At 36.1% G+C, this 26433-nt stretch overlaps 1 protein-coding gene across 2 annotated transcripts in view; it reads left to right on the forward strand.

Moving 5' to 3' along the window:
* Fign (fidgetin, microtubule severing factor) overlaps positions 1-26433 on the forward strand; it is a 125434-nt gene that overhangs the window by 92582 nt on the left and 6419 nt on the right. For both annotated transcript variants that reach the window (XM_048345320.1, XM_048345318.1), the window contains one exon: positions 25518-26433. This exon is cut by the window's right edge and continues 6419 nt beyond it. In XM_048345320.1, the coding sequence (XP_048201277.1) occupies positions 25526-26433 (908 nt within the window). In that variant the 5' untranslated portion in view covers positions 25518-25525. The remainder of the gene's footprint in view (positions 1-25517) is intronic.

Raw genomic sequence — 26433 nt, forward strand, 5'->3', positions numbered from 1 at the left:
GGTTAAAGAATAACCAGGAGAATAAAAAAGGATAAAATAAATAACTAATGGAGGTTTTCCCAGAAATTATGAGAATCAACTGTTCCTAGTTTCTGCACTTTTATATAGTATGAAAAGCTTTGTTAGTTCAATGTTAGGAAGCTTTCCAGTTGAAAATTCTCTTTATCTCTTCACATGATGGAAGATTATTTTTAATATAATTAAGAAATTGCTTATTTCCAGGTATGAGTGGCTCATGCTTGTACTCTTAGTTATTCAGGAGACTGAGGTCTGAGGATTGGGGTTGAAAGCCAGCCTGGGTAAGAAAATCTGTAAGACTGAATTAACCACAAAAAAGCTGGAAGCAGAACTGTGGTTCAAGTGGTAGAGTGCTAGCTTTTAGGACAAAAGCTAAAGGAGAGCACCAAAGCCCTGAGTTCAAGTCCCAGGACTGGCACACATACATACGCGAAAGTTTTGTGTAATGATGTGCTAACCCTGAAGCAGAGGAAAACTCTCTAAGAAACTGTTTTATCTGAAAAGTGAATGTGACGGTAACATGATGCTTCTAGGAGAAATTACTTATAATACATTTCTGCAGTATTCATACATATCTTTCTATAAAACAGAATAATAGTTTTAGAGAAATACTTTTACAATAATAACAGTGATAACAATTCTCTAGGGGATATGTGTCAATCTAAGCAGTACTTTATACATAAAATATTCATGTACTTATCTTTATTTGCAAAAATTAAAATATTAGAATGCCGTGTCGACAGCAACAAAATATTTAGGAAAACGTACAGAAGGAAGTACTAACAGATGTTCCTTTCCCCTGAGGAATTAAGAAGAGATTTAAAAAAAAATTTTTCTCTGTCTCTCTGTCCCTCTCTTTTTCCATCTGTCTTCTTCTCTCCCATCCCCTTTCTTCTTTCCCCTCCTTCTCTCTGACTGAGACTTCTGTTTTCTGATCAACTGCTACACTACTAATATTCCCAGCCCAAGAGGCACCATTTATTAGTTGAAACAAATAGGTTTATATTTGAAAGTAAATATCTATAATTTTTGGTTTTTAAGAGTGTGACTGTTTTCTGTCAGGGCTCAATGTATCTGCGCCAGTGAACACATGAAAGACTAGTGGAATTTGGGGGGCATCCTTGAAAATCTACATCAGACCAGATTGTGGAGAAGATTAGGAATGTGTGGAGGTGTAATTGGCAGTGTTTGCCATATATTGGCCGTGGGTCAGCTGCCTGCTTCCCTGTAATGCATGCAAAAGGTTTATGGCCTTAATCTGCAAAACAGAACCCATGGTTATATCAGCAAAGCAATATTCCTTGAAAATTTCAAACTTTTCTCTGGAATTTTTCATGACAACATTGGTAAAGAAATGTATTCCTTTTTATGTGTGAATATTTTTAAATGAGAATTAAGCTACTCATGGAAAATAATGTAAACTCATAAAGCAGTTCCTGGTGAACCTCTAAAATAATATTTTTCTTAGGTAAGGAACATTGTAAAATATTTTCCCCATCTATGATTACTTTTTTTTTCTTTTTGAGCTATCAAGTCTATTTTTCTATTCTTAGCAACAACAATGTTTATTTTAACTGAATATCCATAAAATTTGTCTAGAGTTATTGGGATCTGCAAAGGAGATCAGTTTTGTTACTGGAGGGTTGTTATAATGCTCTTTAATATACTTTTCTTCTTACAATTAAATTAGTTATTTTTTTAGGGGATAAAAACTCATAAAGGAAACAGCCTTGGAGATGTAATATGCTATCCAACATATTTAAATAATTAGACTCCTGTCTCATTGAAATGTATGTGCTCTAGGTTTGATAGTGATATAAGTGTGAATATTAGTATGATTAGGAAATTACATCATGTCACAGCATAATTGATTGATTTATAGCTGAATGAAAACTAACTGTAACATAATACACATGAAAATGAATGTATATTCTGCAGTTATTCAGGCAGAATTTTTGAATCTACCCAGTTACAAGATTAGTAACTAAGATGCTTCTCTTTGAAATACAATGAATTGATATATCTTCCTTTTGCTCATGTCTGTATAGGTTTTCATTATAATACTGACTAGGGGAAGGATAGAAGGATATGTATGCTTAATGCTCAGTTCAGTACTTAATAGTTCTTTAAGATTTATCAGATGGACATCACATTGCTACTTGATACTATATGAGCAATTCTTAGTTGGAAATTACCTTTCTGAGCTTCAGGTTTGTAATGTAAATGATCACTAACATAAGAGTTAATAATTCTCTCTAAGTTGCCTCCAAACAATTGAATTTCCCAAACATTTAAATTAATTTTTAAAAGCATTTTTTCTTTTTATTTTTTTCCTGCTCCTGCTTTTACTTTTTTATTCTCATTCTCGATCTTTAAAAGATTCCTGCTCACACCAGTCTTCAGCAGCACTCACAGTAGCATAGGAGGGCCAGAGAAGCAAGACCACGGCAGGATTCTGTTTCAAAGCAGAACCAATATTCACCATTGACATATCCATTCATCTGTGCAGGGTCAGTGGAAACCCTCTCTCTCTAGTTTTCCTTCCCTTCAGGGAGCAATGCTTAAAAGAGCAAACCCCTGGTGTGAAGAGATAGGAGAATTCTCAGCACAGCCAATGGTGCCAGGAATTGAATTAAAGTTGTCCATTTGCAGATGACTTTATTGGAGCTCCAGCACACAGAGACAGCATGCTATCTGTTGATGCTTTGTTTACATGAATTTTACCAGCAGCACTTCAGTTTAATGTTTTTAAGACAATTTATATTATGTCAAACAAATATGCCCAGAGTGTTAAAACTCTAAGCTGTGTTGCTCAGTAGAGATATAGCATCTTATTAGATCCCCAAGGCTTACTCATAAAGAAATGAATATTGTAAAGCTTTATGTATTCATGCAAGAAAAGATCATACTTCCCATCCTATTAGAAAAAAAAATAGTTAAGTAATCACTGAATTCACTCATCTTTTCTGGAGTTTAAAATTTGTCATTTATTCTGAAGTTGTTGACATTTCCAGATTTATTCTGGTATAAATCACATTTTGATATGACTGAACCTACAATTTTGTCTATATTCACATGCATTTTCTCTTCTAAGTGAGAGGCAATAAGAAGGCAAGAGTTGCCATTAAATCTCTAGATGCTAGAAGTCAGCAGTGTGTCCTCTAGTTTGATTTTTTTATATGTACGTGGGTTATCATAGGAGATGCTATTGTCATTTATTTGTCAGGTAAAGTTTAAAACTGTCAGTATCAGTCTTGTGAGGGGGTAAAAGCACATGAATACCACAGAGAGAACACAACCTGTTAAGATGAAGAACACTGAGAATGTTTGATCTCTTCCAAATACCAGAAAACTGAAGCTTGTTTTGACAATTGTGAAGTTTGTGTTAGTTTAGTTAGTAATTGCTGGTGGTTGACAATATTTTTCTGTTTGTTTTATTTACAAATTGTGAATAGGGCATGGTATAAACTCTCAATAAACCTTTACAGATAGAATAAATAAATGATGCTGGGGGTATTTAAAACTATGAATTTTGGGGGCTGGGGATATAGCCTAGTGGCAAGAGTGCCTGCCTCGGATACACGAGACCCTAGGTTCGATTCCCCAGCACCACATATACAGAAAACGGCCAGAAGCGGCGCTGTGGCTCAAGTGGCAGAGTGCTAGCCTTGAGCGGGAAGAAGCCAGGGATAGTGCTCAGGCCCTGAGTCCAAGGCCCAGGACTGGCCAAAAAATAAAAAAAAATAAAAACTATGAATTTTAATTTTCCCCTCCCTTCCTCTCCCTTCTTCTCCCCCCTGCCTCCCTCCCTCCCTCCATCCATCCCTCCCTCCCTCCCTCCCTCGCTCCCTCCTTTCGTTTTTGTGTGCCTGGACTAGGATTTGAACCCAGCCCCTATTCGCTTGCTTGGCTTATTTACTCAAGGCTAGTGATATACCATGTGAGCCACACTACTTTCTTTTTTCCTCCCTGTGCTGGCTTTGAACTGAGATTCTCAAATCTGAACATGAGACACTGGCACCTAGTTTAAATTTTCTTAATACACACACACACACACACACACACACACACACACACACACACACACAGAGAGAGAGAGAGAGGGGGGGGGGGTATTGTGTTTTACATGGAAAATCCTATTTAATGTTTTAGTTTGTGTCTCCTAGGTAGAAATCTTATATAATCCTACTATAGCACTATGAAAAATGTGGGAATTATATTTACCATAAAAAGAAATGCAATTTACTATTAAAACAATTATTAGATAAATGGCATTTATTATTATAGTAAATTTCAATTATACTTACTTTAAATTCATTGTGAACAACACCATCATTATAACATCATCCTGGAAAAGTGGGTATTTTTTTGTTTCAAAAGAGAAGTAGTGTTGTAGCAAACAGTTTTAACTAACTGAGTGACCTAACACTAAGGGGAACATGTCCAGTAACAGCTAGTCTTATAAAAAGGGCAGCTTGTATTCTCAAACAACCCAGACTCCATCGTAATGTATCAACCACAAAGAGAGAATGTGTCCTCACAATTAAAGCATGCAACATAACTGACTGTAGAACTACTACTATCCTCTTTAGATTTATTGAATAACACATATGTGTTTCTCTTCCCTAAAAAAAATTAAAACACTACAAAAATATGTGATTTATGTACCTATTTTCTATGTGTCTTACATTTATTCCTGTTTCTAAAGTTATGTTAAAAGAGCAATTCCTACTGATGCAATTAAGGGAGTCCCCATCAGTGATCTAGACCTTTTCAAGAAATGTCATATCTAGTTGTCCTCAATATAAAATAACCCATGAAAGTTACCATGGTGCAACCTTACATCTTAAATGCCAGCCTCTGCCCTCTAACCATTAGGTATCAAATATCATTTAGAACAATCATGGTATAAACTCTGTTAATAGAATTTTACAAATAGAATACAAAAAATGTGGTTTGAGATGTAATTTGAGCTATAAGAAATTTTAAACATTTATTATAATGTCTTTGTAATGTTTAGTTACTAATAGTTTTAATACTTAATATTCACATATATGTTAAGTAGTTTCTGTTATTTAATAGATTCATTCTATATCACTTACATCCTAATGGATAGGATTTTTTAATTTTGTGACAACTGTGTTACAGATGTTAAAAGTACAATTGAAGCATGTACATAGTGTTTACTCAGAAAATATTTATTATTCTGATTTTGTATCAAAAAGTAGACATATAAGAAGTGACATTGATCAAGAAGCATTATATTCATAATCTGACTTACATAATTGCAACATCTTTGTGCAACTACTTAATAATAATTTTTTTAAATGGCAGGTATTATATTAATCATGACCCATGTGTTTCTTGAAAACTTTGTTGGGCAGGTTGTTTGTCCCTTTCTTGGCATTTTTGCATTTATGCATTTCCTATCTTACTTATTAAGTAAAATATTTTGTGCAAAATACTAAAAATGTTCCTAGAAATACAAGATTAATAAGACATTCATAGACTAATGAAAAAAGCAAACCCATAAACAATTTCTATACAATAAAATAACTACTATTATTATTGGCTCAATAATTCCTACAAAGAATTTAGTATAAAAGTGTATACTTCTGCATTCTCTCCAAATAGTCTATGTATAATTCGTCATCAGAAATTATTCTAATTACTGACTGTTATGCATTATAGCCACCATGTTTAGCAATGAGAGATGATTTTTATTAGACAAATACACACAATAGCACCGTAGTTATAAGTTCATAAGGTTTGGATATGAACACATACACACATAAGAACAGAAAGAAAAGAGAGAGAACTGACCCCACCAGTTCATGATCTAATAAAAGTCCAACAGTTGTACGTAATCACAGTATAGTTGGTCCAAGGAAGAAAAGCAGAGAGAAACAGAGAAAGCAGAAAAGCAGCATATATTTTATAGGAATATGTAAATTCCTATAAAATTAGTAGTGTGTATAATATGCTCTCAACCATATAAGAAGCCTAAATACATAAACTGTTTTTAGTTTTCTGTACTCTGTCTTGCATATAAGCTTATGTTCTGTGGAATGTAAAGGGAAACAAAGAAATAGCAGGACAAAAGATGAACTAATGCAACGATAATATTCACTAGACACTATGTTGGAAATGAACTTTACAAGTTGGAGGGGGAGGGAGTGGGTGGTGGTAAGCAGAAGAAAATGAGGAATGGGGTAACAGTGTTTAAAAAGAAATGTACTCATTACCTTAGTTTTATAACTAACATCCCTGTTTATCACCTTCACTATTTATTTCAATAATGTTGATTTGAGCCTAAAAAAATCTCTAATAAAATATTAAAATATTCAAAAGAGAATTAAAGTGTCACTTGCCTGGAGGTTGAGACTTTGGCGTCTCACAGACCGTTCTGACTGGGCTGGCTTTGAATTGTGCTTTTCCAGAACTCAGCCTCCTGAGTAGCTAGGATTATAGGCATGAGTCACTGGCACCTGGCTTATCACTTCCCTCTGTGAGCCTACCAGAGAAATGTTCCCTTCCATAATGTGTTTAGTAGTTTAGTAGCCATGCCAGGAAAGTGCTAGCCCTGCTAGGAAAGTAGCCAGGAAAGTGCAAATACTGATCACAAGGAGAATCCATTTAAATAAGAATGTGGAGAGATCAAGATAAATCCAATATTGTCACCAGAAAAAATCATCACATTCAAAGGGTCATAATAGACCATAGTGTTGATCTTGTTATGTATAACAAAAAGAACAAGTCTAGAAAATTAGGACTTATGGTAGATCACATTCTCAATTTCAGGTTGTACCAAAGGAAGGATAATGACTGCCAGTTATTATTGAAATATTTAATAAAACTTTAAAGGTTCAGTAAGACTCGTTTTGGTTTTTTTTTTTTTTTTTGCTGAATAAATGTTTTTTTTTTTCCTGAATACTTACTTATTTATTGTCAAAGTGATATACAGAGGGGTTACAGTTTCATATGTAAAGCAGTGGGTACATTTCTTGTACAATTTGTTACCTCCTCCCTCACTTCCCTTCTCCCTCTCCCCCCATGATGTGTTCAGTTGGTTTACACCAAATCGTTTCATAAGTATTACTTTTGGAGTCTTTTTTTTTAAAAGAAATACATGAAGCTCTTTGGAAAGAAATGTTGAAAGATATGTGTGGAAAGTGTTTAAGGGACTTTTAAAAAGATGGAAAGTAATGAATTACTTTAAAAGTTATAAACTTGTCAAAAAAAACCTCATAAAATTAAATACATTCTGCCTTTCTATCTTGACAAGCAAATTGTAATAAAAACCTGGAAAGATGGATTCAAATGTGAAATCCTTTGGCTTCTGAGTCATGAAAGCATTTCTAGATTGTGTGATGGGGTTGGGAGGGGGGTGGTGAGATGATCTAGACCTTTCCCCATTACTATCTACCATCCCATAATATATGGCTCTACTATGTAAATAGAAAAGGATGTTCCATCCATTGTCTGCTATTCCCCCCTCCCCGCCCCCTGCCCAAACTTCAACTGGCTTCTTGTTTTCTTTAATTTGGTTGCAGATGGGCAATTTGCACAACCTTCAGAAGGCAGACTTGGAGGAGAGCCAAACATGGTTCCTGAAAAAAGGCTCAGAGTTATTTGTGTAGGGAATTTCAAGTGCCAAGGAAGTGTTCTTGAAAGAGAGGATGGGCTCCAAGTGGGGACATTCCCAAGGCCACCCGGATTCCTCACACTGGGATGAGAAAAAAGTTCTGGGGGAGGACAAGACTGGACCTTCTAAGTTATGGGGCACTCTCTGCCTGTGCCAAAGGTACTTGGAATGACATGCATCAATAATTTAGGTTTGCCAAACTGAAGATGCTATGATGTTTCATTTTTCTCTTTTTGATATTATAAGAACCAAAGGCAACACATTTTAGTACCAGTTCTCTTGTTTTTATTCTAATAATCCTGGTTTGAAGATGAATCTGTGACTCTAAGATTCCTTACTGGTTAAATTCAAAGAGTTGCTACAAATGCCAACTTCAACAATATATACAATGATATAAAATGTTAAAATATAAAATGTTTACCTTATGGGTAAATAATGGTCAGGATTGGGATCTGTATTTAAGTTTGGTGGTGCTTTTTAAATACTTTTTTGGTTTTTTTATTTTGTTTTGTTTTGTTGTTTTGTTTTGTTTTGTTGGCCAGTCCTGGGGCTTAGACTCAGGGCCTGAGCACTGTCCCCGGCTTTGTTTTTGCACAAGGCTAGCACTCTGCCACTTGAGCCACAGTGCCCCTTCTGGCCGTTTTCTGTATATGTGGTGCAGGGGAATTGAACCCAGGGCTTCATGTATCCGAGGCGAGCACTCTTGCCACTAGACCATATCCCCAACCCCCTTTAAATAGTTTTTTTCCTACTTCTTTTTTACTAAAATTTATATCTTCCTAACATTGGCTTTGATACTGCCTTTTTATATATTATTCATTTACTTTATTGTTATTTTAGAACTGATGTATAGAGGGATTACAATTACATGATTCAGGCAAAGAATTCATTTCCTTTTGTACGGTGTCATCTGTTCTGTTTCATATACACCCTCTTTAGAAGAGCTCATGTTGTCCTGTGACTCATGTTTGTGAATAACCAGCAAAAGAATAAGGCTTGGGGTGTGGCTCAAGTGCTAGCGCCCTTTTCCTTCTCAATACTTATCTGAAAAACACGTGCCTTTGTTTCTGTCCTTTTATAACCTATTTCATCAATTCCCATCAATGCCTCATCCATACAGTGTTGTATATTTTATTTTGCCTTTCCTATTCCTTCTTTTCCATAACCCAGTACAGGAGTTGGTAGACATCTTTTAAAGAACTACATGGAAAATATTCTCATCTTTATGGGTCTTATAGTCTCTGTCCCACTTTTCAACTCTACCTATGTCTGGAATGCAACCCAGAGATGCAACACAAACAATGGGTGTGGCTAGATTCAATTGAGATTTTATTTGTGAACGATGTCATGCTGGATTTGGCATTATTCTTGACCCATGATCTAGGGCAATGATCATACCTTCCATATACCCATTAAAAAAATCCCTTGCTTCATTATATATTTTTTTGCCCCTTAAACTACTGCTTGTCTTTCTGAAGATGTTTATGAGGAAAATTCTTCAGTGCAAAGCATCTCATTTTCTCACAACCCACTTCTTCTATAATCAGCTCGCTATGGCTTCTGACCCGGCCACTCCATTGGTATTTTTCTCCCACTGATCACCTCTAGCTTCCTAATTGCCTATTTTCTCTCCTAATCCTACATGGCTTCTCTAATGCAGGCACTGTGATTAAATACTTTGTGTTGGAAATCCTTCCTCACTTGGCTTAACAACAGCAAATTCTGTCCCTCAGCAGAAAATGTCATGCTGCCTTCAGTAAGTACCTTCCTAGTACATTCCTTTCTTCTTAAATGTTGATTGGACTCCATAACTTTATTCTTATCTCATTGTACATACTTCATTCTCAGCCACATCTGCCTTGACCAAACATTCAACCAATTCCCATAAGGACAGGGCTAGCGAATGTCCTTGTAATATTCTGACATCTCTCTCATATTTCTAAAGCCAATCATTTGGTTATAGAATCTAAACACCTTGGTCTGGTGTAATTTTCTGTAGAGAGACAAAAGTGTAGTAATGTTGAGTCATATAATCCAGTTTCCAATTCTTTCTCTGAGGTAAACTTAGAAAATGTAGATTAATCGGCTTTTTTCAACCATATAGAAAAGGGAGCAACAAATTCTCACTCAGTTTTTGGAGGATATGTACCATCCACCACAATTTTTTCATTGGTTGTTTAGTGTCCCATAATTATTTTTGTCTTTATAATGATGTCCTTTGAGTGTTCCCTGTCCTTTTCTCTACAAACCTCATTGATCAGGCCATCCTTTTGACTGGACCTGTAAAGTCTCTTAGATATTGTTTCTCTTCTGCTAAAATTCAAGTGCTTTTTCTAGACTTTGCCCCTTCATTTATGTGCGTGTGTGTGTGTATGTGTGTGTGTATGTGTGTACATTGCTCAAGAGTAGATCAGAGCAACACTTTTATATTGACAATAGAAATAGAGTCTAGACATTTAAGTTTTTTTAAATAATCTGACCGTATGCTTCATATCCATTTTCACCCTACAAGATGCATTTGTAAACTTCCATATTGCTTTCTCTCCTGTTTTCAGAAAGTGCTAGGCACACTTGGCTTCATCTATAATTATGATCCAATTTTGTCTCATGTCAGAAACTTTATCTGTCTCTATTCTAACTGTTTAGCTCTTTTCTCCTCTGTATAGCCACCCCTTCTAGCCAGATTTAATTCTATTTTTTCTTCTTTATTCAATCTCCTACAAAGATAATCAGTTCCATATTGGTAAGGAACCACATCCCCATCACTTTGGACAAGAGTTCTCTTATACAAATAGGCACACATGCTAGAGAATATGAATATGATTGTCATATTAGAACTATATTAAAACTACTTTTTATAATTGACAATTGACATGAAAATAGGAGGGAGAGATAGAAGAGGGAGAAGACACCCAGTGGTCCACATGCTAGATCAAAAGTAGTAAAAGAAAACTAAGCATAACATGAATTAAGACCTAATTAAAAGAAATTGAAAATTTAGGTTTCATTCTGGGTTGACTGTTGGTTCACTTCGTGAATTATGTGGAGGAATATTTGCTTGTAGTTTCTTGTTTTTAGCACAGGAATTTGGTAAATGACAAAATTGAATATGGAACAAGAAAATTAAGTCTCTTAACTTCTGTAACAAAAACAAATACAAAGTTCTTATGGTGTGGCTCAGTGGTAGAGGCCATGCTTAGTATGCCCTGTGTTTGAGACCCAGTATACAAAAGGGAGGGGAGGACGGGAAATACATGCTCTTTCATGAAACAGGGATAAATATTGAGTCACAAGTAAGCTATTCAGGGTTATGAGAAGGTGTACCAATGACACTGAAGTGGTTTCTTTCTTAGTTTTTAATCTGTTAATTTTGAAAGTGTAGCTTTGAGTCATTCAAAGGTTCAAGATATAGGGTCCTAGTAGTTTTATGCTTTTGTGGTTCTGAATATGAATTTAGTAGTGGGATAGGAAATGGGAATAAATTTTGGTCTGAATGCTATATGAATTCACTAAGGAATGAGTTTCGGTTCTTTTCTATGTTGTAATGCAAAGAAGGGCATTCCACTGTAGCAGATGAAATAAATAATGAAGTTGCACTCTCATTTCTTATAACCCTACTGATTCAAAAAGCTGAAAACAGTTATGGAGGCCTATTGGTTTCAGTTAGGAGTTGTGAAGCTTACTGGGTGAGAAGATATAGGGATTGCACTGCGAAAAAACCATTCAGTAACACAATCTTTCTTAACAATTTATTATGAATGGATACAAACTGTTGGTCTTCTTTTATTTTTGTACTATTACATTTATTTATTATCTTTATACTCCTGTTTTATTTCAGAATGTCCGAAGTCCCACTCCAAAGTTCACTATATATATTCAAAATGCTATCCTTTAAAGCTAAGAGCTTAAAAAAAACTTGTTACAGAAAGGTACAATTCAAGAATAAAAATTGTATCACATATAAAAGTTTAAAGAGGACTATCTTATGAATCAACAAATTGCTATTTATGTCTGTTATTATGAAAAATCAAACTTTCTTCAGATACTCCTTAGGCCATGTTGTTGGTGGCTCATATCTATAATCCTAGTATTCAGGAGTATGAAGTCTGAGGATCCTGGTTCAAGCCACTTTACGTGGGAAAGTCTGTTAGACTTTTATTCCCAGTTAACCATTAAAAAATTGAAAATGAAGCTGTAGCTGAAGTAACAAAGCACTAGGCTTGAGCAAAAATTCTCACTGAGCTGTCCCAGGCCCAGAGTTCAAGCCTCAGAACCAGCAAAAATAATAAATTCCTTTCAGAATGTCCATTTTTTCTCTATTTTAATTTAGTAATAAAATCCATCCTTTCATTTTAATGATTAGCATATTCATGTGTATACATATTATCCAGGATAATACTTCTTGACTTGTCATAATCAAATGACAGAAGGACTTTTATTTTTAAACAAAGTGTGGTAATTCTGATGAGGAGTCTTATATGATCCTTCAGTTATAAAATCCTTGGTCATCATTTGTTAACAAATTCCCTGTTGAAAAACATTTTCACCAGGTTGGAACTAGGATAAAATTTTCTGTACAGTTAATATACTCCAACTCTAGTGTGAGATGATTGTAATTCCAAGTATGTTTAAAATAGAAAAAAATAGAATTATTGCAACAAATCTAACATCACAGCAACCAATTCAGGGAGCTTAATTATGACACTACTAAATGTGAAAATCTATTCAGTGCTAGGAACACTTTACACATTACATTCACGCTGAAGATTGGCTGTTAAGAGCTCATTACTGGTATTTTTCTAAAGAGTGGTTTATTAAACACAGTTACCTAATAAGCATCTTTGGTGGTGAAAATTGCTGAAAACAGTAATGAGTCTGATTAGACTTCATTTCAATTACAACAGCTTGTCTAGGAAAAAAATATACATACATATATATTCTTGATTCATTGGAACCTAGCTACAAGACACTACAGAATTTAGAAAATAAACCGCCATCTTTATATTTCTTCTCACAGCGCACTAATGAACAGTGAATTGTCCAGTTCATCGTCCAATTTACACACCAGAAAATAGGATGGGCAAAGTAGACTTACAATCATGTTTGCTTAAAAACAGACAAGGCTGCCTTGCCTAATATGTCTAAATAAGCTCACTTTTAGTTTCTCTGTGTTCTTTCTTTCTACTTCTCCTTAGAAATAATAAACCTATAAAGAAACTGGAGACAAACATGGTCTTGTTTGGTTTGAAGAGGCCATTCTCTAACAGGCTCACCTTTCAAATTATCCATGGATCAACTAGTTAAAAATCATTACACTACAGGAAGATTTAGACTATTCCTACTAATTATCTGTACAATTTTAGGAAAAAAATAAAAGGAAAGGAAAAAATAAAAGGAACTAACCTTTGTGCGTAGTCAGTAATATTTCCCCCAAATGGAAAGGAATGATCTTTAGACACCAAACTTGGTTTTATGTATTTTTACAAAGGGCATTATTTAGTTGTAGTTTAAAGCTAACCTCCTTTAAATCATGGTGGACTATTACTACTCAAATTGACAAACATAGAACTGTTAATGTAAAAATCCTTTAAGTGATTACACTGTCATTTTTTGTCATTGGGTTCTCTAGAAGCACTTTAATGCTTCTATGAGTTATGGCCAGGGATATGATCAACTATATTATGCCATATCTGTAATAGGTTCTTTTATAACTACCATTTGCTATCAAACTGGATAAAAGTCCTTGGGCTTGGACTTAGGGCCAGAGCACTGTACCTGGCTTCTTCTTTTGCACAAGGCTAGCATTCTACTACTTGTTCCACAGCTTCAGTTCTAGTTTTTTCTATATATATGGTGCTGAGGAATCGAACCCAGAGCTTCAGGTATGTGAGGCAAACACTCTAACCAGTGGGCCATATTCCTAGCCCCTGGATAAAATAATTTCTAAACCAAAATATTGAAAGAATGGATGAGTATAGAAACATTCAATTTTAAAAAGGCATATCAAAACACGCTTACCTAAAGTTCTGCACAAATTTGGACACAGAATAAACAAAATATTATCGAAATTAACATCTTGATTTTAAAAAGAGTTACTTACACAAGAACATTTCCATTTAAATCAATTCTGTGATATGGATCTATGGTTCATCTTTTATTCTATAAATTGTTTATTCTGTTTAAAAAGAAAAAAAAAGTATCTATTGGTGGCCCAGTTACTGTTGTAAAGTTCTCACCGCTTTTCATATAAGTTCAGACCTTTACCAAAAATAATTCTTAATTAAGGAAATAAACAACAGCACATGGTATATTTTGAGATCATAAAGAAGACTGCGTTTTATCAATGCAGGTATTTTTTGAAGCATTTGACCTGCTTAAACTACTAAACATAGAGCTAAACAAAATTTGGGCAATGCTTACATTCAACCAAGAAATGTACAGATTACCTATTTGTTAAATAATTCAGGATATTTTGGGGTGCTGTGTATTACAGCTCAGTGTTTTGTCCATATATTTACCATCCATAAAACCTGGGTTCAATTTCTAGCTGTCTCTCAGGAAAAGTCCAGTAATGTGTTTCAGAGTTGCAAGTTATTAATATGGCTAGTAAACCACAGATCATTTTAAGATAAAAGCAATTACAATTTTTATCACTGTCTGTATCTTTTCTAAACTACACACACACACACACACACACACACACACACACACACACACACACACACACACGTACCTGTATTTGTTTAGCCTGTTTATATTAACTTTATAGCTTGGGATTCATTTTGGGTTTTCTGTTGCCGAGGCAATTTGAGTACGAATTTGATGACACACAATTTTAAGAAGTAGCAGAAAGATAGCACTCACTCTTTTAGCATGAACAATTAAAACTAGCACATTTAAATGTTCTTCCAAATTATCTGTTCATTTTTAATGTGACTAGGAAATATCTCCCTTTTCTCTAAAATTACTAGAAACATAGTTTTTTTTTATCTACAACTAAAGGTATGTAAAATAATTTGGAATCAGCAATAAGAAGCAGAACATTTTATAGTTTAAGCCATAAGGAAGTAGCATCCTGTTAATATTTTTCTCTACTGAAAACAGTATTGAAAATAACTTTGCTTTTAGTTGCTGTATTTGAGGAAAGAGTCAGACTGGGATTGTTTGAGGAATAATAAGGATCGGAGTCATTTCACTCAATTTTTCCCAAATGTAACCAAAATAGGATTAGTTGTAGACCTACCAGTGGTTTTTGGATAAAATAATATTTTAACACAATTTCCTTGTCAATTATCATAGATGATGAAATTGTGCAGGTAAGTATTGTCATAAATAAAACAAACAAGGTGGGATTGAAACAATATCTGTAATCACTTGCCGACTTCTGTTCACAAGTTTCCATGGACTGGATGTTGAGCACCTCCTCCAGGACAGGAAATGCTACTTTTGTTAAAGGATGCTAGAGCCTCTCCTATGTCTGTCTCATTATGCTGCCTTCTTTGTTTTTACAAATGGAAAGTCTGCAGCACTAATGACTACACTGTCATTCACTTACATTGCACTTTAACCACATTCTGTTTATCTGGAAATCAGTGCACCTCAATTATAGGGGGTGGTCAGATTTATTTCCCCTGGCTGTAGACTGGGTCTGGAAGAGGAGAATAAAAAGCTGTTCAGACTACTGTGACTGTTAAGAGCGCTTCACTTTTAATTCTGTGCTCCGTTGATCGTATTCCAAAGCAGTCTATCTTCCTATGTCCTTTATGTGGAAGAAACAACACTAAACGCACCAAAACTCATTTCTTATGTAGCTTTTTTCCAGTGCCTTCAGATCAAAGTTATTTTCTTCAGGCTGGACTAAATTATACACAGGTCCCAGGAGTGAAGGACACTGAATTAATGCACTATGTCACCCAGCCCCGACTATACAGGATTTTTTTTTTTAGAGTCCAAAACAATATTTTGCTATTGTATTAAAAAGTAAGGCACAAATTTCAAAAAAGAATTGAAAAAAGTAAATATCCTAAACAAAATTGTATCTGTGCTTTCCACACTTTAGAGTCACCTAACAGCAAAGAGTTTTTAAGGAGATGGGTGAAAGGGTTGTATATAATATGTAAATATTCTTACTCCATTGTCTAATTACCCAAGAGATTTCCCAGTAAGCAGCCTCTGTAGGTTTTGTGTGTGAGTTTTATGTATGTAAACTTCCCTTTTAGAATAAAAGTCCAGAAAAGCACTGAAAAGGGGACAAGTGCAAATTCTATTTTATACCAGGTGGAAGAAAGGCTTTCTAAAAGAAAGAGATTCTGAATTAGTTTATTGACCCTTGTCAGCTTGGTGTGTTGGGGCATAAATGAATAGAGTTCAATTTAAATGTAACTAAATGGAACTTTGCATTTGGTTACCTCAAACAGAATGATCACCTACAAGTAAATATTTGCAAATACTTGTGCACATCATAGTAGCACTTTAGGATTGTGGCTGAATAAAATAGGTGTATAATAAATCAAGGTACACATGCTTCTGATTGCTTAAATCAAATTTCAAATATGCTAGATGACAAATTAGTATGTTTTCAATCAACCATAATGACCTCAGATTTTGAAGATAATGGCAAATATTATTTGCAAAGTCTATTTTAAAAATAAAGGTGCAAAACCTTTAGGAAATTTACACTATTCTTAACATTTTTATTTCTTTTTCTGCATGAGTCATACTGGCTACATATCCCGAATCTAGCATGGGCCACTCTTGTTGTGTTAACCCCATTTATCACCAAATGCTAAGGCTCACCTGTTATTTACACACATAAGAGGGTTAGTTCTGCAGAACAAGGGGGGTGCTCTGTGGTGACATGGAACATACATATTCATTACCCACACCAGTCCCTATGGGTAACCATGGTATGTACTGATGATCTTTGTATGACAAACAGAACTGGGGGAAGGGCAGAGAGTATTAATGCATTGAAAAGTACGGGAGAAAAGGGAAGATGATAAATGAGAGGCTACAAAGTAATAACTTTATAGGTTAACTACAAAGCACTGTTGAAACTGATTATCAAGTGTCTGAAATTTCCAGTAGTAGCATAAACCATATAATATTTGCCTTGATATTAGAAAACCAATCCACATACATAGCTTCTTTGCCGGAGTTGGCAACACCTGACATTTAGAGTATAAGACATGGGCATGCTCTAATTATACATATATGCAGAGTCATGTGTAACTAAGAATTACCACAGGATATATACAGAGTTTGGATTGTCTTACATTTGATTTTAGGTAATTATTCAAAATTCTGCCTATGCAAAAGCTTTATTTTAAAAAAATCCTCCCCACCATAGCAAAGCATGTCTGAATTATGATTTTAAACTATATGGATTCCTGGTTGTGATTATACATTCATTTATATAGTTTCATTTAAGTATTGGAAGGTTTCGGGTCCTTACAAGAAAAAAAGTGCTTATTTGAAATATTTGCTGTGTGGATACTGGTGAATTAGTAATATTTTCCTGTGATCATGTTTTGATGAGTGGATATTATTTTTCTGTAACTAAATGTGAATGCATTTTAGGAATCAAGTTGAAATTGTAAGCTACCTGCAAGTTCTGTTTAAGAACAGGGAGGGTGTATCACATTGTACTGCAAATCATGGTGCCTACAATCTTTGAATACAGGCTCTTACTAAGCCTAAAGTAATCATATATAAAATAAAATCTATTCGTTGCCCAGGTAGCATCTACTTCACAGCTCTCTTTAAAAAAAAACACATCTGCAAATATTGGGAGGTCTTAATTTTCAAAAGTTGTACAAAAGTTCACAAAATAGACTAATGGAAGGTACCTTACTAGCATTGTACAGTGTATTCAGAGGAATAGTGGAGATGTGGGAAAAGCAAGAAGTAATACCTGATAAATCAGAGCAAAAGGGGAAAGAGAATTAGTTTGGACTTAGTTTATTTCATTTTTTAATTTAAAATTTTTATTATCTTTCTGGGGTTCTACAAAGGAGGTGCCACTTAACAAAGCAGTCTATGAACATGGTGTCTTGACCAGTTCACAGGCTTCAATATTCACACACACAGCATCTGCAATGATTTCCTCACTGCTTCCCACACTCCTTCAGTCATTTACCTGTCCCCTCTCCCCTCAGCCACATGCTCTCCTTGCAGATGCCCCCAGTTTAGTAATGCTTATTTCCTTGAGCTTTTATTTTGTTGGATCCAGTTTGTTAAGATGCGTTACCCATCAGTCCATACTGCTCCAGCAATGATGCTGGATTGAGCAGAGATTTTTAACCATTTTCCTTGTGCTCTGATTTGCAGGGCACGGATAGTTTCATATCTAGAAAATTAATATCTGAAAAATGTTCCTTCTAAAATGACTAATTTTTTCCAAAAATAACTTAGAACAGTATACTTTAGAACAATATGCTTTAAGAAAATATAGTTAAGAGGGGCGCCAATGGCTCACGCCTGTAATTGTAGCTACTTAGGAAGCTGAGACCTGAGGATCTCTGTTTGAAGCCAGCATAGTCAGGAAGTCCATGAGATTATATCTCCAATAAACATAAAAGTAGCCAGAAGTGGAGCTGTGGTTCGAGTAGTAGAGTGCTAAGCCTAAACAAGAAATAAAAAAGGAGGAAGGAAGGAAGGAAGGGAGGGAGGGAGGGAGGGGAGGGAGGGAGGGAGGGAGGAAAGGAAGGAAGAAGGAAGGAAGGAAGGAAGGAAGGAAGGAAGGAAGGAAGGAAGGAAGGAAGGAAGGAAGGAAGGAAATAAGTGGAATGTAGTTAAGTACAAAACATGCTTTTGTGACATCAAAGATGTAAAAATCCCTGATGCAGAAGGATGCCGGAGCACCATGCCAAGTAGGAAGGGACCTCTATGTTCAGAGAGAGAGCTTGTTCTGAATAGCTTCAGATGTTTTCAGTTTGTATTAATAGTAAGAAATGCAGAAATTTGGATTTTTTTAAAACAATTGACTTTTTTGGAACTCTGTGCTGGAAAAATAAAACACATATGGAGGTTCTATGCTGACCTCAACCTTCACTATCTCTGCAAGAGGTAAAGGATTGCAGAAATGCTTGTATAGTCATCTGCTCAGAAAGGACTGCACTATGCAAATGTAGTAGAAGGGGTGGAGAAAATGGATGCAAATTGAAGTATAACTGAAATATTGAGGAATAAAAGTATGATTTAGGAGAAAAATCATTTGATAGTATTAAGATACATGATTAGACTTTTATTTTGAGACTGCAGTTTTTGAAATCGTTTTAATTAGTTTGAATTCTCTAAGTACTTTATTTCTTAGTTTTGTTTCTCTCTAAAATGTTAAGTCACTAATAGCATTAAAGTGAGGAAAACACCATGAAAACATTGTGAACTTTTGACACTTTTTTTGATTAAGGAGATCAAATTCTGTTTTGTTAGGTGTACAAGAATCTCTGTAATTTTCATAATCAGTACTGGCTCTTGAAAATGTCTTGTTCAGTAGCTATCCTGAAGTTGAAGGAAAATTATTCATAAAATTTTGCAAGTGATTTTACCTTTTTGATGTTTTATATTTAATGCACCTCTGGCTTTTCCAAAATATAATAATAAGTAATATCTGTATAGTTCACACATGGAAATATTTTCACAAAATATTGATTTGGATAATTCTAGTATAAGTCTAGTATGGTAGATGATGTGTTTAGTGTCTATGTTTTATAGCTGAGCAAAATAAGAATGATCTGCTTAAACAGCTTGACCAAGGATAGAATAAGAGATGACATAGAGGAAGTGGCTCAAGTGGTACAATGGCAAGCCTGGAGTGAAAAAGCCAAATGAGAGTGTGAGGCCCTGAGGTCAAGCCCCAGTAAGAGTAGTGCAAGAGCATGAGATAGATAGATAGATAGAGAGAGAGAGACAGACAGACAGACAGACAGAAAGACAGACAGAGACAGACAGACAGAGACAGACACACAGAGAGAACACAAATAAGGAGTGTTGGGAAAGTGATCTGCAAGCCTGGAATTTTCTCTCTTCTAGAGTAATATTCTGCAGTTGCTTTATGTTTCTTTAGTCTCCTACTTTAATGGATCTAAAGAAAATTCAGTGTTGCCAGCTACCAGTGGCTCACACTTGTAATCCTAACTACACAGGAGCCTGAGATCTGAGAATTGCCGTTCAAAACCATTTTAGGCAGGAAAGTCTGTAAGTCACTTAACACAAAGTAACTACCAAAGAGCCTGAAGTAGAGCTGTGTGATAAAGTGTAAATTTAAACACAAAAGCAATGACATTGAGTTCAAGCCCCTAGACCAGCACAAATAAATAAGTAATTAACTAAATAAAACTGAATGTTCCCCAAACAATATGCAAAGTACAATAATAAAAAGACAAACAGAGAGTAGTATCTGGGTTGCACTGGTTTATTTTAAAGTGATATCAGTCCCTAAAATCAGATTGTAAATTTGTGTGAATGTGAAATTATGAAGAATACAAAAAGATGAAAGATTCCATCATCTTGTAAAACTAAACACAATAAAAGAACCAGGATTCCTTGTTTGTACACATCAGCACGAAACTCCAAAGGTTTACATTTCATAGCTCCTAAGTTTTTTGATTAAATAAACTTGTGATTTCCTCTGTCACATTCCTATCAGGAGACTTTTAATTTTGATGTTCAGATGATGGAAGAAGATTAGATAAAGGAAAATATATAATCTCATTCTATTCTCCAAATCTTCCCAGGTTTCCTGTTCTTTTTTAGGTCTGGTATCATAGTTTAAAGCTAGGAAATATCAGGAAACATACAGGAAATTTCCAGATGAAATGCGTTTGCACAAGTAACATTACATACTGCTGTGTTGGCCTCTTAGCTGACGAGGATGTGTAGATACGAGAAGACTGCTGAATCTGCTCAAACTATTCATCTGTTCATTGCTCGCTTAAAGAATAACAATAAGTAAATATTGCACAGGGCCAGTTTTCAGTACCAAGAGGTTTACAGCCACCCTCTCGGAAGGCTCTTCAAAGCTTAAACCTAGATTTGGGGAAAATGAATTTGCTATTCTAAATTTGACATTTTGAGTTCTCCCTGTGTTTATAATGCCACTGAGAGATGATGACTTTGTTACATTATTAGTTAGAGGGGGTGGTAAACAGTTATAACTATTTTTCTGGTATTTAAGCATTGAAAACAGTCATGAAAAGGTCAGAGGTACAATAACACAGAGAGATGTAATAGGCGTAGTGATGTCACAAAGGCCTGGCTGAGTGCTGGACTGCTCTTACAGAGCAAGTAAACCCACCATGCCTGCAGGTGTTTGCTTCAGGGGTTCCCCCCCCCCCAACCACCCCAGTCCTTAGGAAGTCAGTGGAACTCAACAAATAAGTGAAGAGGCCCTGGCAGCCAGAATTGAGCTATGGTGAAATAGCAGCTTTTGAAGACCTGAGGAGGAACTGTTGACCTGAGGAGCATGTGGTGGGGGTCGGGTAGAACAGACATCAAATTAACATTTTCAGGTATACGCACCAAAAATAGTTTTCAAAAGACCTCCTAGCCTTTTATTTCGAATTTCTTTCCAGTCTGTATATTTTTATCCTCTCTTTATTGGTTTCCCCTTATCTGAATTGGACTTTTGGTTGCAGTTGTTTCATTTTGTTTTCTTTTGTGGAGGTGGCAGCATCTTTCTATGCCCCTCAGGCTGGCCTCAATCTTGCAATCTTCCTGTCTCCAGCTCTGCAATGCTGGGATTCAATCTATGTTCTGTGATGTCTGGTTGTTTTTTGCATTTCACTATGCCTGTTTAAGCTATTTCCAAACAGTAGTGAATGCTATTATCCTGGTGTTAAATTACTAGTAATGCTAAAATAGTGTTAGTTATGAGATTTTTGTCTCCGTGTTCTAAGGAGAAATCTTATCAAAGCCTTGTTTAAACCCTGTCTCATTATTTGGCTACCAAGTTAGGTGACAGGAGTTATGTTCCTTTTCTCAGTACCAGTAAGTTCATACAGGATGTAATATTTTTGGTCAAAGAACATTTGGTTCTGCACTTATCTTCTATTCACATCAAAAACATCACCACCACTAAACAGAAAAACAATAGCAACAACAGAATCAAGTTTAGTATTACATTCAATTAGTGTTAAAATTCAAGAAATGATGAAAAGCCTCTCTAAACCAGGTGAATCTCTGAACATAGATTTCCTCAGATCATTCTAATATTCAGAATTATTGTTTGGTTAACTATTACCTTGTGCTTTCAAATAGCATTAATGATTTCAAAGCACTATCTAAATTCTCATGTTTGGGGGAATGTAAATAATTCTGTTCCCTTAAGGTTAATCAAAACTCAAGCTTACTGTTTGCAGCCTTGTGAAGGTTACTGTTATTTAGTATGCATCAATAAATAAACTTTCAATTATCTTTGTAAGCACATCCAAAAATAGCATGAGATTCAGAAGGCAATGTTGTACCCAGTAATTGTTCCAAATAAATAATCCTGATGGATAAAATCTTTGCTTAATTTCAGATGGAACAGAAATCTTATGGAACTTAATTAGTTTTGCTAAACTATGCAGAAATACCCCGTGAAAGTGGGAACTATTTTTTTAAAGCTGCGTAGTCCTGTCTTTCCAAGTAATTGCAACTTATTAAAATAATGCACATACCAGAAATGATTTTTAAGCTAGCAAAGGTAAAGGCCCCCGCTTCCCCCCCCACCACCGCCCTGCGCTTTTTTTGAAATTCTGAACCAAAAGCTGTTTTGCTTTCATTTATGGGTATTTTTTTCTAATCTGTTTCTTTATTAATTAAACAAACAGCCCCTTTAACTTGTGTGTATGTCTCCCTCCTCTCTCCCCTTCTCTCTCTCTTTCTTTCTCTCTCTTTCTTACCTACTCTCCCTCCTTCCTTCCCTCCTTCCCACCCTATTTTTCTCTCCCTCCCATCCCTCCAAACATTTAGTCACAAATGTCTTCTTTATCCAACAAAATGTCCAATTATAAAATATGAATCTTCTTTTTTCTATACTCAACATTTTGAAAAAAAGGAAAACAAACACCTAATAGAAATTCCTTAGAAATGACTTGTAGGAATTTAATGAATTTGTAAGTCTTTTAGGCAATTCTACATTACAGTCACATTAATATTCCTTCCTTTTTATAAGGCTTGAAGTAAATCCCATGATACTAGAAGAATTTAGATACTGATTACTTGCGATTGGTTCCTGGTGATTTGCTCTTAATAATTTCCAGTTGAATTTAATGAAAGTATCATTCCTGAAATGCTGCTTCATTAAAATTGCATATTTTTCCCTTTAAGTGTGGTTTTGGTCATTTCACCCATTTTGTGGTGTATTTCTCTCCCCTTAGAAAGTAATGATTGAGAAGTAGAAACAATTAAGACTATCACTCTGGTTCTTCCTAGCACTCACCCTGAGTTTTTCTAAGTGAAATTGTGTAAGGTACACTTCATCAGGAATATTATTTTTCAATTTAGAGAGATTACTTAAAAAGATATAAAGTTTTAAAGCAGAAATCTATAGAGATCTGAGAGTGCTGAAAGAAGCTCAGAGCAAAGAATCTTTTTGCATATATGAGAGAAGTGAGGTCTTTAATATTTTTACTAAATCTACTGACATATGTAAAGCTTGATTAAGTTATACTGTGCAGTATTCAGATTTAATTTAGCTGAGTTGGTGATTTGCAAATGAATATCTACATGGATTCTTTTTAAAAATCCAAATGCAAATGAGTACAACTGCAATAAAATATATTTGCAAATGAATCCTGTTGCTTTATTCATTTATTGTGTAATTACTGCAATCCTTCCCACCTTGTTTTCAGTATTTCTTAATCATTAAGTCTGAAGCATGACAGCAGTGCCAGCCCTGGCATGATTCTCTTTGACTAAAACCTTGTAAATTAACACAATTAGCACAGCATCATCCTGCTAATTAACTTCCAGTGTCTGGTGCAGTGGTTTTGCAAACAAGGAAGAGGGAGTCAGAAGGGAATCAACATGCCATTCTGTTACCAAACTGTGTGCTGTGTTCACATGAGCTCACTGAGTCAAAGCTGGCCATGTCAGAAGCCAGTCAATGCAGAGCAGAGCTAAAGGGGCTGGGGGAGGAGAAGAGCAAGGGGTAGGAGCTGTCAGAATAGATGGTGGGAATTCAGAAGGGGGCTGAGGCCACAGATGTTTCCTTTAGACTAGGCCTCCTTCTTATCAAGAAATCTCTGCCAGAGGGCATAAGACAGTTTGCAAAATTCACTTTGGATAATACAAAAGAGATTAAGTTGGTCTGCTTAATATAGCTGTTCCAGAATAGGAAGTGTTGGAACCAAGAAGAGATTAGAATGGGATGAGCCAGCCCTGGGAAATAGAACAGGGTTCCAGTGCTCTTCGGTAACTAACTACATGTGAGCCCTTGAGGCTACATTATAAGTATGTATCTTTAGGCTCTGCTTTTGTAATCTGTGAAATAAAATAATTTCACAGGTCTCTTTATCACTTTAAAAATTTAAAGTTCAACAACTCTGTTGTAAGCACTCAGTATTTCCTCTTCTGTGAGAAATTATTTTATAATTTTCCAACTAGTCAGTCATCTTGCTCCAATTTATCATCTAGCAAATGACAGAATTACCCATATGATCTCATTAGCTCTTTGTACTCTTCCATTTTTTTGCCAGGCACAGTTCCTGTACAAATGTGGAGTTAGAATCCACATTCTCTCTTAGTTGTTGTTGTTTTTTTTTTTTAATCTGTTCTACCTAAGTGTGTCTCTCTCTCTTCCTTCTTTCCTTCCTTCCTTCCTTCCTTTTTCCTTTCTTTCTTTTTTCCTGTCTTTTATAGTCTCCCCTTCCTCTTAGTACCTTGGAGGACACCAAAGAAGGGGAATTATAAGAGGGGAGAGAAATCTAGAAGAGGGACAGACTAGTGATACTTCTGTGGTAGTGTGTGTGTGTGTGTGTGTGTGTGTGCGTGCGTGCATGCGTGTGGGAGAGAGAAAGACAGACAGACAGACAGAGAGAGAGAGAGAGAGAGAGAGAGAGAGAGAGAGAGAGAGAGAGAGAGAGAGAATTTTCCAGAGGCACAACAACAGAACTGAGAGGCAGAAAAGAGCCAGTTGTAATTCATACCAAGTTGTAGGCTTTGTGCAATGAAAGCGATGGAGCGCTGCCTGGGAGATTGCTTTGCTGCACTCCACGAAGCAGATTTGAAACTGTCGTGGACCACTTTAGATGAGAGTTGGATTATGGAATGACCTGCTATGTCTGTGTCATATTGTTCTGCCCAGAGAGCATTATACTGTGCTAACTAGGTGTTCAGTACCAAATAAGAGAGATATCCTAGATGTGATCTGTCAGCTGTGTCTCATTTTTATATTGTTAAAATATAAAACAGAAACCATGATGTGAAGAAACAGAATAGCTAGTGTACATGTTAATGGTATTCTATTCCAGATACCTAAAATGTGATCCTCTTTTTTGTAAGAAACTCTGATTGAATTCTAATTTCACAGCAGTGTGTGTACATATATGTTTGTGTACATATAGTAGAAAACATGATGAGCTTCATAGAGTTCTATGTATTTATGATTTAACTTGAAAAAATAATGTGATTCTTCTGTGGGTTTCTCTTTCATTCAATTTCTTTTTCTTTTTTTAATACGGTGTTGAAACTTAGTCCAATTTCAAAAGTTCATTTCATGGACTTCTGAATAGGTTCTACAAATTGTAGAGACCCTTGACCATGTCATTATCAAGAATGAAAGATAAGACACAGAAGAAGTCAGGGGAAAGCTTTTAATAGTTCCCACGAATGTCTGAGTAAATTAACTGTTTTTTCCCCAAATCCTTAGGCTTGAAGATGCAGTGGACGCCAGAGCATGCTCAGTGGCCAGAACAGCACTTTGACATCACCTCAACCACTCGGTCTCCTGCCCACAAAGTGGAAGCCTACAGAGGTCATTTGCAGCGCACCTACCAGTATGCCTGGGCAAATGATGACATATCTGCTCTGACAGCATCCAACCTCCTAAAAAAATACGCAGAGAAGTATTCTGGCATTTTGGAAGGTCCTGTAGATCGCCCGGTACTCAGCAACTATTCAGATGCACCAACAGGACTAGTGAATGGTCGGAAAAATGACAGCGAACCCTGGCAGCCTTCCTTGAATTCAGAAGCCGTCTATCCCATGAACTGTGTTCCAGATGTCATCACAGCCAGCAAAGCTGGAGTCACTTCAGCCCTCCCTCCAGCAGATGTCTCTGCAAGCATAGGGAGCTCTCCCGGGGTGGCCAGCAATCTGACCGAACCTAGTTATTCCAGTAGTACCTGTGGAAGCCACACTGTACCTAGTCTTCATGCAGGGCTTTCATCTCAGGAATATGCCCCAGGATACAACGGATCATATTTGCATTCTACATACAGTGGCCAGCCGGCACCTGCACTTCCTTCCCCTCATCCATCTCCTTTGCATAGCTCTGGGCTCCTGCAGCCACCACCACCACCTCCTCCTCCACCAGCCCTAGTCCCAGGCTACAACGGGACTTCTAACCTCTCCAGTTACAGCTATCCCTCTGCTAGCTATCCTCCTCAGACTGCTGTGGGGTCTGGGTACAGCCCTGGGGGTGCCCCCCCTCCTCCTTCAGCATACCTGCCTTCAGGAATTCCTGCTCCCACCCCCCTGCCTCCCACCACAGTTCCTGGCTACACCTACCAGGGTCACGGTTTGACACCTATTGCACCCTCGGCAAGTTCTCTGAAACGGAAAGC

This window comes from Perognathus longimembris, chromosome 4 (assembly GCF_023159225.1).
Source record: "Perognathus longimembris pacificus isolate PPM17 chromosome 4, ASM2315922v1, whole genome shotgun sequence".
Lineage (NCBI taxonomy): Eukaryota > Metazoa > Chordata > Mammalia > Rodentia > Heteromyidae > Perognathus > Perognathus longimembris.